Source organism: Canis lupus, chromosome 8, assembly GCF_011100685.1.
Source record: "Canis lupus familiaris isolate Mischka breed German Shepherd chromosome 8, alternate assembly UU_Cfam_GSD_1.0, whole genome shotgun sequence".
NCBI lineage: Eukaryota > Metazoa > Chordata > Mammalia > Carnivora > Canidae > Canis > Canis lupus.
This window is the reverse complement of record NC_049229.1, coordinates 14,490,650-14,508,457: the sequence shown is the minus strand read 5'-3', so window position 1 is coordinate 14,508,457 and position 17,808 is coordinate 14,490,650. Positions and strand designations below refer to the sequence as shown.

The following is a 17,808-nucleotide window of genomic DNA, read 5'->3' as shown; positions in this document are numbered from 1 at the left end:
GGTGTCGAAGATGAGACCTGAAAAATAAGTTAACCAGATCTATAAGACCAGGATTAGGGCTCCATGCAGAGAAAAACATAGGGAAAAAGGCCAGAGGTATGCTACGTTCAGATAAATACCAGCAGTTTACTTTCTATGGCTAGAACTTAAAAGTACTAGGGGAATTATGGAGTGGTTAAGAAAGTTGCAGAAAGACTGAAAAACCACACACTAAGAAGTTTGGACTTGTGCTGTGGCCAGTAAAGAGCCATAAAATCCATAAAAGATTTTAAATGAGGGAGTACTATCGGATTAGTTTTTTTGTTTTTTTTGTTTTTGTTTTTGTTTTTTTTTTGCTGCCTTATGAAGAATGGACTGAGAAGGAATGTGGGGGGTGGGGACTGAAGGTGCAACCACCAAGGACCACAGTACACCAGGCTAGCAATGATAGTAGCATATAGGGCCGCAGTGAACAAGTTCCTCTTCTCTTAAATTGCCCCAAGTCTGAAGTAAGTGAAATAGAGTAGCAGTGGGTCCTAGAGTTTCTGTAGCTGGACCAGGAATGGGAGTAGCATTCTCTCACTGATGACTTCTGTCAACTGGTATTGGTATGTCCAGTTCTGATTCCATATGAATCCCATGGAAGAAATCAAATGATACTCCTAACTACAAAATCTTATACCATATTACGATTTTATTTACTACTTTGGCCAATTTATAACCTGTTTTATTGTTTGATGCTTTTCAGTTGTTTAATAGAGTTTTATTTATTTATTTTTAATAGAGTTTTAAGCATTACATTTTAGAGGATATTGAATATTCTCTTTATGGTAATTTTTATGAAATTGTCTTTATAGGTTCAGAAAGTGCTTCTCCAGTCCATTCAGCTTTGGGATCCAGGTCACAGACACCTTCTCCTTCCACACTGAATATAGATCATATGGAACAGAAAGATCTGCAGCTTGATGAGAAGCTCCACCATTCTGTTCTTCAGACTCCAGATGACCTAGGCAATATTTGGAAATTAGATATTTGCCATTTTTTTCTTTCAGGGCATTAGTGTTAGGAGATCTTACTATTTAAGTTATTTAAAATTTTATTTTTGAGAGGGATAAGTTAGTGACAAATCAGTTGATTTATTAAAATATTATGAATTGGGAGATGTTAACAATGAAGGTTAAAACTGCAGTATTTTTTGTTTTCTTTTATTTCAGTGGGCTTATACCAGACTCTTATTTTTTTATTTTTGTGAAAGACAATTGAGTATCTTTTTTATAATACAATCAGTTATTATAGACTTTAAGCACAAACAGGCTCGTGAAGACTTCCTGTAGGAACTGCCTTCAGCCTGAGATTTTCTGTTAATTGATGATACAACCTGAAGTAGCCATTTGATGAAAGAGAGAGTATATACTTACAAATATGATCTTTATATCAAGCACAAATTTCTCTCTCTGGTATCTACATCATTTTCTCCTTAGGTAAATCCTGGTACAGGTGGTATTGAATAAGTAAATATTGGTGTAATAAAGAATTATGAACTGGTGAGGTTTTGATCTTATCAGGAAAAAATAGCACTAATGTATGTTGATATTTTTAAAATTCACTTTTGTAGATATTTAAGATTGTTATTTTGACTCCTTTGTGTTTTTGTGATCTTTTCTTTAGAAGAATTACTGACACTCATGTATTTTTTTTCTATAGAAATCAGTGAATTTCCATCTGAATGTTGTAGTGTGATGGCAGGGGGTACACTCACAGGATGGCATGCTGATGTTGCTACTGTAATGTGGCGAAGAATGCTAGGTATTTTGGGAGATGTCAACGCTATTATGGATCCTGAAATACATGCTCAAGTTTTTGATTACCTCTGTGAACTTTGGCAAAATCTAGCTAAGGTAAAAAAACAAACAAAAAACCATACATACATATGAGGAGAAAGAAAAGTGTTAAGAAGTAGAAGCCTTAGATCTCATTGCCACCCATCACCCTCCTTACTATAAACTGGTACCTAGCAAAGTGAAGTCACTTAACCATGTTTAAATATATAATTAGTGATAGGAATTGGACTTGAACTCAAGTTAAAGGTAAAACAAATTGGAAGAACACTTTATAGGTTTGTTGCATTTTATTTGAAAATTACAGATTAGAGATAACCTCGGCATTTCAACTGATAACCTGACCTCCCCTTCACCTCCAGTTTTGATTCCTCCACTGAGAATTCTTACACCTTGGCTTTTCAAGGTAAGCTTAATATATAAAACATGAATTTAAAAGGTTCATTTAGTAAATACATATGTAATTGGTGTTAAACATTTGATAGATTCTTTAGCTTTTGTATAGTCTTCTAGAACACTTTAGTTTTTAACTAGTCATTGAGGGTCATATAAAGAGAATGGGTGTACCAAAATTGTACAGATGCATCATTTTTACTTATTTAATAAAACAAAAGTGAATGTAGAAAATTGTGTTTTATATTTAAGTGAAGTGTTAATCTCAAATTTAAGATTTCTTTTAAGTATTATTGAATATGTTTGGTGTGTTTTCCTAAACAAAACAATATGTGGTTATCCATACTCATGTTGTTTTGTTTTAATGTTAACAGTAGTTTCAGGAATCCTAATAATTGATTCATTAAGAAGTTGGGCCAACATAGAAATAAATGAAAACAAAAATATTACTTGCTGTATTCAATTTTACAGTATTTGTTTTTGAGTATTAAAATGAACACTTTTAAATTGTAGGCAACCATGTTGACTGATAAATATAAACAAGGTAAATTACATGCTTACAAACTTATTTGTAATACAATGAAAAGAAGACAAGATGTTTCTCCAAATAGAGATTTTCTAACACATTTCTACAATATAATGCATTGTGGATTACTTCATATTGATCAGGTAAATAAATATATACTCTCTAACCAATTGCTTTATAAGTTTATCTTTGATTCCTGATTTTTTAACTCTTAACTTTTAAGGTCTAAAATTAAAATAATCTTTTATGTAGTCATTTATTTACAAGTTTCTTCCATTTTATATAACTTCATTTGTTCTGGAACCCTGGTTGAAAAGCTATTATAGTTAGGGGGTCAACTTGTTTATTAAATGTATGTTTTCTCTAATGTTATAACAACTAGTTAGCTTTCTGAAGATATTAAACCATCTTTTGCTTAGACTGACTGCATTCCTTTAATGTAGTAATATACTTATTCCTTGCATGTTTTGTAATTGTTAAGTATTGACACTTGAGGCATATGGATTTGCTCCTCTAGTCGTGCAACAGTCAGATTTTTTCCAAACTAAGAGCACATCATATTCTCTTATTTCCATAGTTTGTATTAGCATAGTGACAATTCTATTGACTTTGCATTTGTATCAATACAGTCATTATATTCAACAGTCATAAATATGACTCTAGAACACTACTTTAGGGGTTCTTGATCCTGGCCAAAAAACTAAAAAAAATATCCATGTGAGATTGTAAGTCATATGTAAGTCAAATGTAATAAAACATTTTAATCATAATGTTAAATTTCACTTGCAGTTCATTTAAAGAACATTAAACTAATGTTTAAAGAGGTAATTATACTCTCTTCCTGAAAAATGAAAATACTTCTTGCATTTAATTTGAAATAGTTACTTTACAATGTCCTACGTTGGGATCCCTGGGTGGCGCAGCGGTTTGGCGCCTGCCTTTGGCCCAGGGCGCGATCCTGGAGACCCGGGATCGAATCCCACATCGGGCTCCTGGTGCATGGGGCCTGCTTCTCCCTCTGCCTGTGTCTCTGCCCCTCTCTCTCTCTCTCTCTCTCTCTCTCTCTCTCTCTCTGTGACTATCATAAATAAATTAAAAAATTAAAAAAAAAAAAAAAAAAAACAATGTCCTACGTTATAAACATTTCTCAAACAAAATGATACCCGGGATCCCTGGATGGCGCAGCGGTTTAGCGCCTGCCTTTGGCCCAGGGCGCGATCCTGGAGACCCGGGATCAAATCCCACGTCAGGCTCCCGGTGCATGGAGCCTGCTTCTCCCTCTGCCTATGTCTCTGCCTCTCTCTCTCTCTGTGTGACTATCATAAATAAATAAAAATTTTTAAAAAATGATACCCTTAATTACTGGACAAAGAGACCTTTCATTTAAGATAAATCAGATTGAGTAAAACAGCAAAACACTGCATCCTCATGTTGAATTCCAGAGGCAAAGTGAATGAATAACCAAATTAAGAATACTCCCTCAAAAATGCCTAGGTTTATATTTCTGAGGCTAGATATTTGTCATCAAAGGACTTCAGTTTATCCAGTAAAGGGAATCTCTCCAGCCACATGGTTGGTCATATAGCTTTAGAAATCAGCGATCTCACATGGAAGCAAGTAAATGAGAGAAGGAACCACACTGCAGTTCAGTTTTATGACACATGGAACTTATATTTTCAACCCTCTGAAGCAGAGAGCCTTCCAACTTGCTCTCTAATGTGGAAAAAAAAATGCTTTATTGACGTCAGTTAAACATGTGTTTTAAGTTTACCTTCCTTTGACAGAGTATGATACTAAACATGGATATTTAGAAGAATTAAAATTGGTCTTGCCAATTAGGCAGTTATTGCCTGTTATACTGTTCCATGTTACCTATTTGTAAGGATATTGATTAGCTAATGCTCAAGATTAATTTATGATACTCTTTCTCTTCTTTTCCTACATCTAAGGATATTGTCAATACAATCATCAAGCACTGCTCACCTCAGTTTTTTTCACTTGGTTTGCCTGGTGCCACAATGCTTATTATGGATTTTATTGTAGCAGCTGGTAGAGTGGCTTCTTCAGCTTTTCTCAATGTAAGTTTTTATTTCCTGCTCTTCATAATATAACAGACTATAGTTAAACAGGACTCAACAAAGTAACAAAGGAGGAGCCCTTGTTAATAAATTTAACAAGCCAATGTTCAGGAAAATTTACAGTTTAATTGAAATAGCTTTTTTTAGGGCAGCCCCGGTGGCGCAGCGGTTTAGCGCCGCCTGCAGCCCAGGGTGTGATCCTGGAGATTGGGGATCGAGTCCCACGTCGGGCTCCTTGCATGGAGCCTGCTTCTCCCCCTCTACCTGTGTCTCTGCCTCTGTGTGTGTGTGTGTGTGTGTGTGTGTGTGTGTGTGTTTCTCATGAATAAATAAATAAATCTTTTAAAAAAAAAGAAATAGCTTTTTTAAAAATTAAGTTTTGAAGTATAAGAAAGTACTACAATTAGTTGATAAATTGACATATGAACTATAAAAATTGATTAAGTCTGATTACAAAACAAAATTTAAAATTGAAGATATCTAAGGAAACAAGTAGAGGGAGGGAAGAAACTAAAGAAAGGTCAATGGGCCATAGCAAAAGAGAAGGCCCAGTGGTGAGATAATCCAGAAATATGCTCTAGAAGTAAACTCTAAAACAGCATGTGAGGATTTTTCTTAACATTTATGGGGCTATGAGACAATGCCAAGTAACTCATTATAGTTGGAAGATGCACACATTTAAGTAGCAGAGGTAAACTGAATAGGAAGACAGTAGCTGGTTTATAGTACTAAAAAGGTTAGATTTCATTCCAAGGAGAGAATGAGTAAGCATTGAGGGATTTTATATAAGGAGTGACATCAAATTTCTATTTGAGAAAGATCACTCAGGCAAATATAAATGAGAAATAGCAATCAATTGGAAGTCTACTAGAATAAACTAAGAGTATTTGGGAGAGAAAAATCAGCCATACTTGACCATTACTTTATAACTTAGAAAGCAGTTTAAAATACATTATTTCACTCATAAGCTGTGCAAAAGACCAACAGTGAATGAGAAAGAGTTCTATTCAGAGCATAGTAAGCTGCTTATTAGAGATCCGTGAGAAGATATCAGGAGAGCCATTGTATTGGGAGCTCAAAGGAGATGTCAGGACTGAAGTGGAAAGCTGGGAGACATTAGCTTATACATTACATGTTATTGAAGGCCATGAAACTAGATGCAGTCACCTAGAAGAAATGATCAGATAAGGGAAGAACTTGTATTTATAGCTAGTTATTAACTCTGTTTCTCCAGTTTCATAAGAACAGTGATCATGTCTTACTCATCTTGGTACCTCCAGGACCTAGGGCAGCACCATGCTCATATAGGTGTTTTTTAATTGCTAACAACCATAGAATGTAGGGCATAAATAAGTATCAATAGGAGGCACTTAATATAGTGGTTAAAAAGCATGGAATCTAGGGGCACCTGGGTCGCTCAGTGGGTTAAGCATGTGACTTCAGCTCAGGTCATGATCTCAGAGTCCTGGGATTGAGCCCCAGGTCAGACCCCATCCCCTGTTCCTCTCCCTCTGTTCCTCCTCCTGCTTGTGCACACGTGCACGTGCTCTCTCTCTCTCTCTCAAAATAAATAAATAAAATCTTAAAAAATCATGGAGTCTAGAGCTGGGCTAACCGGGTTCAAATCCCACCTCTGCCACTTAGTAGACGTGAGACTTTATGCAAATTACTAAATTTCTGTGTTTCTCAGTTTCTTCATCTATAAATTGTCCTCATAGGGTAATTTTATAAGGATTAAATTAACATTTGTAACATGGTTTGAATATTATTTGGACACCTTGTGTATGTGCAATATAAGAGTTTAATAAATTCAGTTGATAATTCAGACAAAAGACCTTGTGTAGGGATATCAGGAATATTTCATGGAAAAGATATTTGAATAGGCCCTTGAAAAATTATTAGTAATTTTAGAAGTGAAAATGTTGATGAGGGAAGGTATGCTAAGAGGAAAACAGGCATGAGTAAGCTGTGTTTTAGGAATGACAAATACCCCATCTTTTTTTGAAGTAGGTTAATCTATCTAGAGAGTAGTGGATAGAAAGAACAGAAGGGTAGTTTAGGTCCTAGCTACGAAAAGTGTGATCTGCACACCAGAAACATTTGGCATGTTCTAGGTGCTTGTTAGAAATTCAGAGTCTCGGGGCAGCCCGGGTGGCTCAGCGGTTTAGTGCCGCCTTCGGCCCAGGGCATGATTCTGGAGACCCGGAATCAATAGGCTCCCTGCATGGAGCCCGCTTCTCTCTCTGCCTGTGTCTCTGCCTCTCTCTCTCTGTGTGTCTCTCATGAATAAATAAAAAAATAAAATCTTTAAAAAAAAAAAAAAAGAAATTCAGAGTCTCAGACCTCATTCCATACCTACTGAAACAGAATGCATGTTTCAACTATATTCCAGATAATTGGTATGGACATTGAAGATTGAGAATCACTGCCTTAGACTACCTTTGGAAGGTCTTGAATGGGAGGGATCAGGTGATAATGCTATATTAGAGAAACAGTTAAATTTTTTAAAGTAAAGAGATGTTTGAATCTGTGCTTTGACAATATTAAAATAAGTGTATTAATCTAGGAGTAAATTAAATGGAAGGCAAATAAAGATGGTAAGTTACAAGGCTATTTTTGTATTAGTGTACACAGACTATCAGTCTTTTGGGTACTATCATAAATTGATAGAACTCAGAGGAGACTGATACATGAATTACTGTAATTTTTCATCAACTTACTGTGAAAATAATTACTATTCTGTAGGCCAGTTATTCTAGGTGACTGATCAGCACATTTCCTGCACTTTTTCAAGATTCTGCAGGAGAATTATTAAGCCCTGATGTCCTTGGGCATCCATTTTTTTTTAAAGATTTTATATATTTATTCATGATAGACATAGAGAGATAGAGAGAAGCAGAGAGAGAAGCAGGCTCCATGCCAGGAACCCGATGTGGGACTCAATCCCGGGACTCCAGGACCACGCCCTGGGCCAAAGGCAGGCGCCAAACCGCTGAGCCACCCAGGGATCCCCCGGGCATCCATTTTTTGTGACTAAATATACCTCCTATGCATCTAGAAGGATACTAGTTCTGTAACATCCTTGCAATAATTTTAAGAATAATCATTTCCGTGGTTTATATGAGGAACACTTGTTGAGAAAGACCGCATGGAAAAACAAATTATTCCAGAAATCAAACATGACACCTCATCTCTCTCCTATAAGGTTAAAGTTAATCTTTTCTCTGGATTATGTTGGAGATACACAATTCAAATCTTCCTCTTTGGATTCCATTTTAGATCCCACACACATCCATCTTCCTTTTGTTAACCAGTAGCCTCCTTTCTCCCCCTGCCAGACAGATCACAAAATAATTTATTAGATTTGCCTTTCCTTATTATAATCACTTTACAGTTATGCTCCCATTATATCCACATAGTTCTTAGTTACCTTTTCCAACTTTAAAGAAAAACCCTTAGCTAATCTCTTTCATTAAATACTGGGTGGTTTTTTTTTTTTTTTTCATCAGTTTCATTTTTATAGCTAGTTTTACTTACTTTCTTTATTTAAAGATTTTATTCTTCTAAATAATCTCAGTACCCATTGTGGAGCTTGAATTTACAACTCTGAGATCAAGAGTCACATGCTCTACGGACTTAGCCAGTCAGGCACCCCTGTCGCTTATTTTAAAGTGGGATAGTGTCTACAAGCTTACCTTCTCCCTTTATAGTGTTGTCTTTTATCTGCAGATCTAGATTACTTTTTAAATATGGAAATGAGTGGTTTTGTTGATAATCATAATAAAGTACTACTCCACATTTAGAAATGTAAGGAAAATTTTTTGGAGACAAATTCTTGTTTTATGTGAATAGGAGTATTATATTTCTAGCAGATTTGTTTTAGCATTTTTGTTAGAGATCATTAAATATAAAAATGAATATTATAGGTATTTTGGTAAATAGTGTATTAGTAGGGAGGTGTTGGTGTTTGGACATGCAAGAAGGTAGAAGAAGGAAAATACTCAGTGCTGATACTTCAGAAATGGCTTAATACAGCTGAGAAAGAAAGATGAAAAGTTACCTTCATCTGTAGGCCAAGCATAAAGTCTGTTTTTAGTAAGTAGTAGAGGCAATGCTTTTCTCATGTGCAAAATACCATAAACATCATCTAGACTAGTGCCTATTTCTTACAGTTAATGTTTTTATCCTTAATTACTTTTTTATCCTTAGATAGTAACAAATACAATCTAGTGACATAGAGTCATCTAGTCATAAGTACAATATGTTGTGGTGTGTGAGTTGTCTTTAAAATAAAGTATTAAAAAATAATAAAAGTATTTGTATTTATTCTCAAAATTAGGGTAATTTAATGCTGTTAGCTAAGCTATATTCCTATTTACAATCCCATTGTGGCTAATTTCTGCTTATTTGCTGCTTTTAAGGAGAGCTCTGCTCTTTGTTCATTATACTTATTGAGAATAGCAGTAGTTTATGTGGAAAGTAGAAGTGAAAACCTGAATCTTTAGGTTTCCTCTTTCCTTTTTAATTTTGTCTTTTGTTCTCACTTCTCTTTGTAATATGGTTAGGTAATAAAGTAACTTTTCTGGCAGTTTAAATGACATAATCAAATACATTTTAAAGACTTAAAAAATCTGATACATAGGCACCAAGAGTGGAAGCCCAAGTTCTTCTGGGATCTTTGGTTTGCTTTCCTAACTTATATTGTGAACTGCCTGCTCTCCATCCCAACATTCCTGATATTGCTGTGTCTCAGTTTACAGACGTTAAGGTAAGAAATCAGATGCTAATTTTTAGTGTTTAAATGGCCTTTTTAATAACCGTATATGTTCGATAAAACTTGTATTCTTTTCCTTTAGAAATTCACATAATTGTGAAAGAACGTTAACCAGTTGTACACCTCAGACATAAGACTAAAATGTCCAGTAGGAGCATAGTCTTTTTTGTGTTTATAACTTCTTTGGAAACATTTTCTCATTATTGAATTCATTCATGTGTCAGTATCTTAGGATTTTTTCATTCACTCACAGAACATTTATTGAAACATCTTATGAGGGATCCCTGGGTGGCGCAGCGGTTTGGCGCCTGCCTTTGGCCCAGGGCGCGATCCTGGAGACCCAGGATCGAATCCCACGTCGGGCTCCCGGTGCGTGGAGCCTGCTTCTCCCTCTGCCTATGTCTCTGCCTCTCTCTCTCTCTGTGTGACTATCATTAAAAAAAAAAAAAAAAAAAAAAAAAATGAAACATCTTATGAGGCAGATACTATGCTACTTCTAAGGCTTCTAAGACTGAGATGAAACTGAACCTACAAAAAATTTGTCTCTCTTTCCTAATTTCCCAATGTGATATATCAACCAATGTAATGGAATATTCCATTTTGCTGTAGGAAACTGTGAAATTGCGGTGGGGATCCTGTGTACCTGAATCATTATAACACCTCAAAAGTCATGCTGATAATTTTTTTTAGACTTTTGCCTTCTCTGAAAGAAATTTTTTCAATCCAGTTTTCTGGATTTCTGCATGTACCTTTCATACCAGCTATATTTCTCTTTACATTTGTAATTACTTGTTTAGTGTATGGATTTATACTTCAGACAAATAAACACCACAAGGTCTTATTTACTGCTATATCCTCAGAGCTTAACATGCTGCTTGGCATCTGGTACTCTAGAAACATTTGTTAAACAAGTGAATTTCACTGACACATAAAATTGTATAGGTCAATGCAAACTTGCAATGAGAGTTAATAAAAACTATACAAATTGAGTTTTGGTCTTCACAGATGTAATATCTTTGGGTTCTTCTATTTTCAGAAGATCCTGAAGGTCAGGGATAGGTAATAGTTTTAATTTGCTTAGGCAGTTTTGAATTTATTAGGGATTAGCCCGGTTTATTACTTATGATCTGCATTTCAGAGTAGCCTTATTATCTTCTGGCCATTGTATAGGTAGTAATGGCTGAAATGATTTAAAAAATCAAAAACTTTCGTAAAGGGGTATCTCCAAAATAAAAGGTAATTCTAATAATCAAGAAAGCAAAAAGCCTAAGAAAATGATGATTCTCTGTCAGGTAACTGAAGATTTAAGGGGAAATTACATGTCATAGTGGTCATATTTAATTTTTACATTTTCACTGAAACCAGTTCCCTGTGTACTCTAAACTGCAGCCACATAGCCACATGGACCGTACCATGCTGTTTTTCGATTTTGGGCTTTTGAAAATGCATTTCTTTCTGCCTGAAACATCCATTATATAGAGGTGTTTTCCTCTTTTTGTCTCTCTTAGTTACCAAACACAAAAAATTTTAGTCTTTGACCTTGATCATTTGTCAAAATCCTGTTTACCTAAGACCCCTTTGTGAAGTATCTATGACTTTCTGAAGTTTTATTTATTCACGTAGAACCTTGTATACGTCATCTTATTTTGTAATTGTTTACAAGTTTGCCTCCTTCCCTGGAATGTAAACTTCTTGAGGATAGGTACTGTATCTTAATCTATTTCTTTCCAGCGTTTAAGACAGGATCTCCTACATAGAAAGCTCTTGGGCTTAAACAATACCTGATTAATTGTCAGCCACTGGGCTAGATACTAGGTTTACAAAGATGTGTAGAAGGTTACTTCTTCTAAGGACCTTACAATCTATGTAGCTGATAAGTGCTTTTTGGATAAATGAATGAATGAGTGAATGAATGATTTTTAAAGAAAGGAACAAATAGATTCTTAATTATCAAGCCTAGTGGCATTCTTGTTTTCCTCTCCTTAATTAGCCACTATAGTATCTGTCTCATGTTGGTATTACAGACCATCCTAAATCTTTTCAACTTTGACTTACATTACACAGATCTAGCTTGATTTACTTCTTGCTTCTCAACATATTCTAGGACTCCCAAATACACTAGTGTTCTTTATCTGCCTAATAAACACAAACTTTAAGATCCTCTCTTTAGATAATTACTGTTTATTCTCCCTTTTGAATATTTTATTCATTTACATAATTTTAACTATTATTTAGCACTTATCCTCAAACTTACACATTATAATTTTTTACAAATTAAAATTATTCAAAAAAGGTTTGCTTTTAAATGAATATTTCTGAGTTTTGAAAAGATGCTCATACTTTTGAGCAATTAAATCTGTTTTAATTATCTTATAGTAAAAAAAATAATAATTATCTTATAGTGAGCTTTTTATTAATCTTTTAATCAGGAAAAATTCTTTTTTTTAATATATATATATTTGGTTATAAATTTCAGAAATTATTTATTTTTGTCTATTTGTGCTTTTATAAAGTACTACCAAAAGAAAATACTACCAACTAGGTAGCTTATAAATGACAGAAATTTATTTCTCACAGTTCTGGAGGCTGATAAGTCCAAGATCAAGGCTCCAATAGAGTTGAATTCTGGTGAGGACCCTCTCACTGATGCATAGCTGGCATCTTCTCACTGTGTCTTCACAGAGTGGAGGGAGCTAAGGAGTTCTATGGTAGTCTCTTTTATAAGAGCATTAATCTCATTCATAATGTCTCCATCCTCATGACCTAAGCACCAGCTACTACCATCCATTATATCTGTGGGTTCAACTTTAGTATAAGAATTTGAGTGGAATACAAATATTCATACCATGTTATTATTTATTTAGCTAATTTTATGAGTAATATTAGACTCTATTAATAAAGTCTGCAAGTTGAGAACAAAGATTCTTTAATTTCCCCATTGTATCCCTAGCACCTGGGGCAGCACATGGGCCCATAGTGGCTATTTATAAATATTTGTTGAATGAATGAATGAATGAAATCTTAATCATTACTGGTTTTTCCCCTTTATTTTAGGAACTTATAATCAAAACTGTATTAAGCTCAGCAAGAGATGAGCCTTCTGGTCCTGCACGGTAGGTCAGATGTTCTTTTTTTTTTTTTTTTTTTTTTTTAAGATTTTATTTGAGAGTGAGTGAGTGAGAGTGCTTGTGTGCACATGCACACAAGGTGGAGGGATAGAGGGAGAGGGAGAAGCAGGCTCCCTGCTGAGCAGGAAGCTGATGGCAGGGCTCAATCCCAGGACCCTGGGATCATGACCTGAGCCAAAGGCAGACGCTTAACCAACTGAGCTACACAGGCACCTGGGTAGTTCAGATGTTTTAAGATTTGACATGACATGACTATTATCTTTTTGGAATCTTATTGTAGAAGTTGATTGAATTATTTGGCAGTCCCCATCGTTTCAGATGTACAAAAGCTGTTCTGAATTATAAATTTAAATTATTAAGATCATTAAATATTTTTTCATGATTTTATAAACCTTCCTTCATTAAAAAAATAAAATCCTATTTAAAAATATAAAAATACCTTTTTAAGTATTTTTATTTTCTATATTTAAAATAATTTTGGGGGGAGGTGCCTGGGTGGCTCAGTCTGACTCTTGAGTTCAGCTCAGGTCATGATCTCAAGGTCATGGGATCAAGCCCCACATCAGCCCTGTGCTGGGCATGGAGCCTGCTTAAGATTCTTTCTCTTTATCTCCCTCTGCCCTTGCCCCCCCACTGCTCACTCACATGCAGTCTCTTTCTCTCTTTAAACAAATAAAAATTTTAAAACTAATAAAATGATTTCTTTTAATTTTAAGTATATTTTACTTTCCTTTCAGGTTATATTTGTCACTATCTGTTTTGCAATACCTTGACATGTAGTCAATGAATTTTTGTTCAATTGAATTAAAAGAAAAGATTTCTTTTGTAGAAAAAAATACTTGTAGGAGGATTTATAAATATTTTATCAGGATATTTTTTAAAAGTACAATATAAATAATAAGATTTTAGAATGTTTTCCCTTCTAAATGCCTTGTTAAGAAGTGAAAACTGTCATTTTCTATTTAAAATTTTCCAGAAAGGCTGAGATTTAAATCAACAGGTTGCCAGTAGCACACCATGTTCCTTTTTTTCCCGAAAATATCATTAATTTATATTTTATATTTCTTGAAGCTAATTCTAATATGTCAGCCTCAACGGTAGTCTATGTTACTACTTTTTTGACCTACATGTCTGGAAAGCTTCCTTTTTTCCTAACACCTGCACATTTTTTTATTCAAGTTTCATAAAAATACAGATTATGGCTTTGACTATTTGGATTCTAATTGTAATTTAAACCTTTTAACAGCAACTAGAATTAATGTAAAATGAGCAGTTTGCTTAAATGAAATAGCTCCAGCCTTTTAATTCACTTGGCATATTTTTCTCAGTAGCCAAGTTAACTAAAAACAAATCTCTGAGTAAATCCTTCTTTTACATTAGTTTTAATACTAGGCAGCTATTCCAGAAAACATTGTCTTTTCCATTATTCCCATATTTATATTTCTGGTAGCCTTAACTCCAAATTTGATGATTTTCAATATTATTTCTTTAACATTTTCTGTGTTAATGATTAATAATGATAATCTTTTAAGTTCACAAGGGTTTTCCTATCATTGTTCCCTTTAATCCTCATAACAATTCAGAAATTATTGGAATCATTTTTATTCTTCCAGCTTTGCTAGCAAAAAAACTGATGGCTTAGAAAACTAACATTTGTTATGTACCAGGCATTGTTCTGAACACTTTATTACCTCATTTAATCTTTGCAGCAGCTCCAGAATATAGGTATAATTTTTGTCTTCCTTTTTATAGATGGGAGCCCAGAGAATTTAAATAATCTGCCCTATCATCCAGAAATAGCAGAGCCATGATTAAAACCCTGGCAGTTTGTCTTCAGAGCCTTATTAGATGCATAAATAATAAGTGGCAGAACCAGATTTGAACCTAGAGCTTCAGAATCTAGATCTTCTGCCTTTTTTTTTTTTTTTTAAACACTATGTTGCCTCTGAAATGAAAGAACACTGAAGCCTAAAACATATAGCTGCCTGTAAGTAGACTTGGAAATCATTAACACAATAGCTTGCTTGAAAATGTAAGAAAATCCCAAAGTTGAACAGAAGCATTTTCTAAACTTGTTTTCCTTTCAGGAATGTAAGGTCTTAGAAGCTTATCCCCCAAAATTAGACCAGGAGAAGAGAGTTGAGCCATTCTAGAAATGATCTAGATTATTTTGCTATCTTGAGGAATGTAGGAAACACACACAAATTGATCTTACCCCTCTATTATAAAAACGTGTTAATAAGCATTCTACTCCCAGTCTGTGCTGGTTAGTTACGCCCATGGAGAGCTTTGCTTCACTTCAGAGTTCATAATTACTTTAGGATTATAGGTCTTTCCACTGCCAAACCTGAAACCTGGTTATTTAGATATGTAATATTAATGGGTAGGTAACAATAGGGAAGAAATAAAGTAGTAGAATTAGCCTAGAAGACCGGTAGTTTTGCTAGTAAATAATTTATTAGCATGAACACTGTGATAAACTGAAAGATGAGACTTACAAATTTCTGGTCCACTATGTTCAGGATGAAAGATACTTCTGCATTCAATTATTCTGGAATTTAACATTCTACAGAATTTAAGAATGTCGGTAAAACAAAACAAAACAAAAAACAAAAACAATGTTGGTATCAGGACATGCCAAAGTATACCAGGATACTACAAGGAGTTGACTTGTTTAGGAGTTGAGGGAAACCAGTATGTGCTTCATTAAAAGCTAATACTTGAACACACTGATGAAATTTTTAATGATTCTGATCATCAAATAATACCTTTCAAGCAAAAACTCGGTTGAAACAAGGAAATGAAGTTTCATAAGACATTAGGGAATAGAAGAAATTCTACCGGTTCTATTTCTGTTGGAAATCGTTTATAAAGTATATGAATTTTATTTGTATTGCCAATTTGTTTTACAAAGAATTTGTAATCAGCTTTGTTAAATTTAAGAGTTATGAAAATAATATTTAGGGGCACCTGGGTGACTCAGTCACTTAAGTGTCCAGCTATTGATTTTGGTCAGGTCATGATGGAGTCAGGCTATGTGCTGTGCACGGAGCCTGCTTAAAATTTTCTCTGCTTCCCTCCCTGCCCCCCACCTTATCTCAAAGGAAGAAAGATGGAGGGAGGGAGGGAGGAAGGAAGAAAATGATACGACATCCCATCAGCTTCATGTTTTTGCTAAAGTTCATTTTGTGCTATCAAAATCATTCTCTTTCCTTTTTTGAAAGTTACAATTTTTGTTTGGGAAGCTTTATGGCAATATCAGTTTGTTAATATGGGTTTGTTACAACGGTCCTGTGTGTTATCCCCACCTTAGTAATAAATTATAACTGAAAATTAATCTTTGAGTTTGTGGTCATGTGCTTTCCTCCTTCTTTCACTTGCTTAAGAAGAAATAATGTGCAGAATAAGAAATTGATTCACTTAAACAGTGCTTGTTCATTCTAGATTGGTTGTCGGTATTTTGGTTGTGGTGGTGGTTTCATTTTGTTTAAAGGCTCATCTATTTCTGTTTATATCATTGTTGGTTGCCTTTTTTGCAGATGTGTAGCACTGTGCAGTTTAGGTATTTGGATTTGTGAAGAACTGGTCCATGAGTCTCATCATCCTCAAATCAAGGAAGCTCTGAATGTAATTTGTGTCTCCTTAAAGGTAAAAAAAAATGTATTTAGTGGAAAATATTATTAGTGGAATATATTAATAAAGAATGCAGGACTATTTTTCTCCAAATGTTAATTATATCTTGTGTCCTTACAGATTAAAACATTTAATAAATGGTTTTATTAATTTGTCATTACATTATTTCTTTGATGCTGACTTTTTCCTTCAGAGTTGTTCTACTCTTGAATTTAGGATATCTTAGTATCACTAAGATATAAGGTTATCAACCTATTTTATCTCAACTTTTGGTGTCATTTAACAACATATATAGGGTTGTTTTTTTCCTAATCAGTATTTTTGTAACCTACTTTTCATTCCTTAATACTTCCTGAATTCTTGAGCTATTCAGTATTTTGGCTTTATTATTTCAAGTTAAGCGCTGTCCTTGTTACCAGAGTAAAATTTGTTAAAAAATAATAACCTGATTTTTTGGACAGTCTGAATGAGTAAATTTTTTGCTTGTGAAAGTATGCATATTAGTTTTGTTTTAAAACTTGTTTTAAAGTATCTATATAGAATTCTAAACACAAAAGGTACAAATATTCCTTACTTGACAAGTATTTCTGAATATGTACAATGTTTGAGGTGCTTTGCTAGTCACATTGAGGTATACCAGAATGAAAAATAATTGTAAATCCTAGACTCAAGAGATTAATAATATGATGGCTAAAAAGGATTAAATTAAATAAGAGTAATAATAAAACAAAGCTAAGAGAACCAAATGAGTGATGCATATAAAATGTTGATTGAGGTCAGAGGTAGCCGCGATTACTTTGATGTAGGTAATGGAGAAGACTTGGAAAGTGGAGACATTTGGTCAGGGCTTGAAGAGTTGGGGAGATTTGGTCATAGAGAGCTAAGCGTAACAAGTTTGAGTTTATGCCATAACAAGTTTGAGTTTATGCCACTGGGGAGTCATCCAAGAGCTTTAAGCATAGACAACGTCAGCATCAGAGCAGTTCTTTAGAAGATTAATTTGAAAGTGTTGTTTGTAGCAGATTGGAATGGGGAAACGATTGATAAGGAAATGAGCAGTTTGCAGGCTGTTGCAGAAATCCAGGTAAGAGAAAATGTAATAAACGTTAATTGAGGCAAACATTCAAAATTAAAAATAAACTTAATTGGGATCCCTGGGTGGCGCAAAAACTTAATTGTGTTTTTGGAATGTGTTGTCAATTTTTATTTTGCAGCTGTGTATTATTATTTTAATATTTTAATAAATATACAATGACAAAAATGTATAAAATTTAAAGGTTTTTAGCAGCTAATGCATTAATGAATATTTTTTAATTGTTTTTACTGTTACAGTTTACTAATAAAACAGTAGCCCATGTGGCTTGTAACATGCTTCACATGCTGGTTCATTATGTACCTAGACTTCAGGTTTATCAGCCTGATTCTCCCTTGAAGATTATTCAAGTGAGTATTTCTCATT

At 34.2% G+C, this 17,808-nt stretch overlaps 1 protein-coding gene across 15 annotated transcripts in view; it reads left to right on the top strand.

The window, feature by feature from the left end:
* The window catches only part of RALGAPA1 (Ral GTPase activating protein catalytic subunit alpha 1), a 242,119-nt gene that overhangs the window by 117,865 nt on the left and 106,446 nt on the right, over positions 1 to 17,808 (top strand). For all 15 annotated transcript variants that reach the window (XM_038544500.1, XM_038544498.1, XM_038544497.1 and 12 more), the window contains 9 exons: positions 837 to 989; positions 1,684 to 1,877; positions 2,125 to 2,223; positions 2,724 to 2,879; positions 4,686 to 4,814; positions 9,457 to 9,582; positions 12,643 to 12,701; positions 16,256 to 16,364; positions 17,682 to 17,792. In XM_038544500.1, the coding sequence (XP_038400428.1) occupies positions 837 to 989; positions 1,684 to 1,877; positions 2,125 to 2,223; positions 2,724 to 2,879; positions 4,686 to 4,814; positions 9,457 to 9,582; positions 12,643 to 12,701; positions 16,256 to 16,364; positions 17,682 to 17,792 (1,136 nt within the window). The remainder of the gene's footprint in view (positions 1 to 836; positions 990 to 1,683; positions 1,878 to 2,124; positions 2,224 to 2,723; positions 2,880 to 4,685; positions 4,815 to 9,456; positions 9,583 to 12,642; positions 12,702 to 16,255; positions 16,365 to 17,681; positions 17,793 to 17,808) is intronic.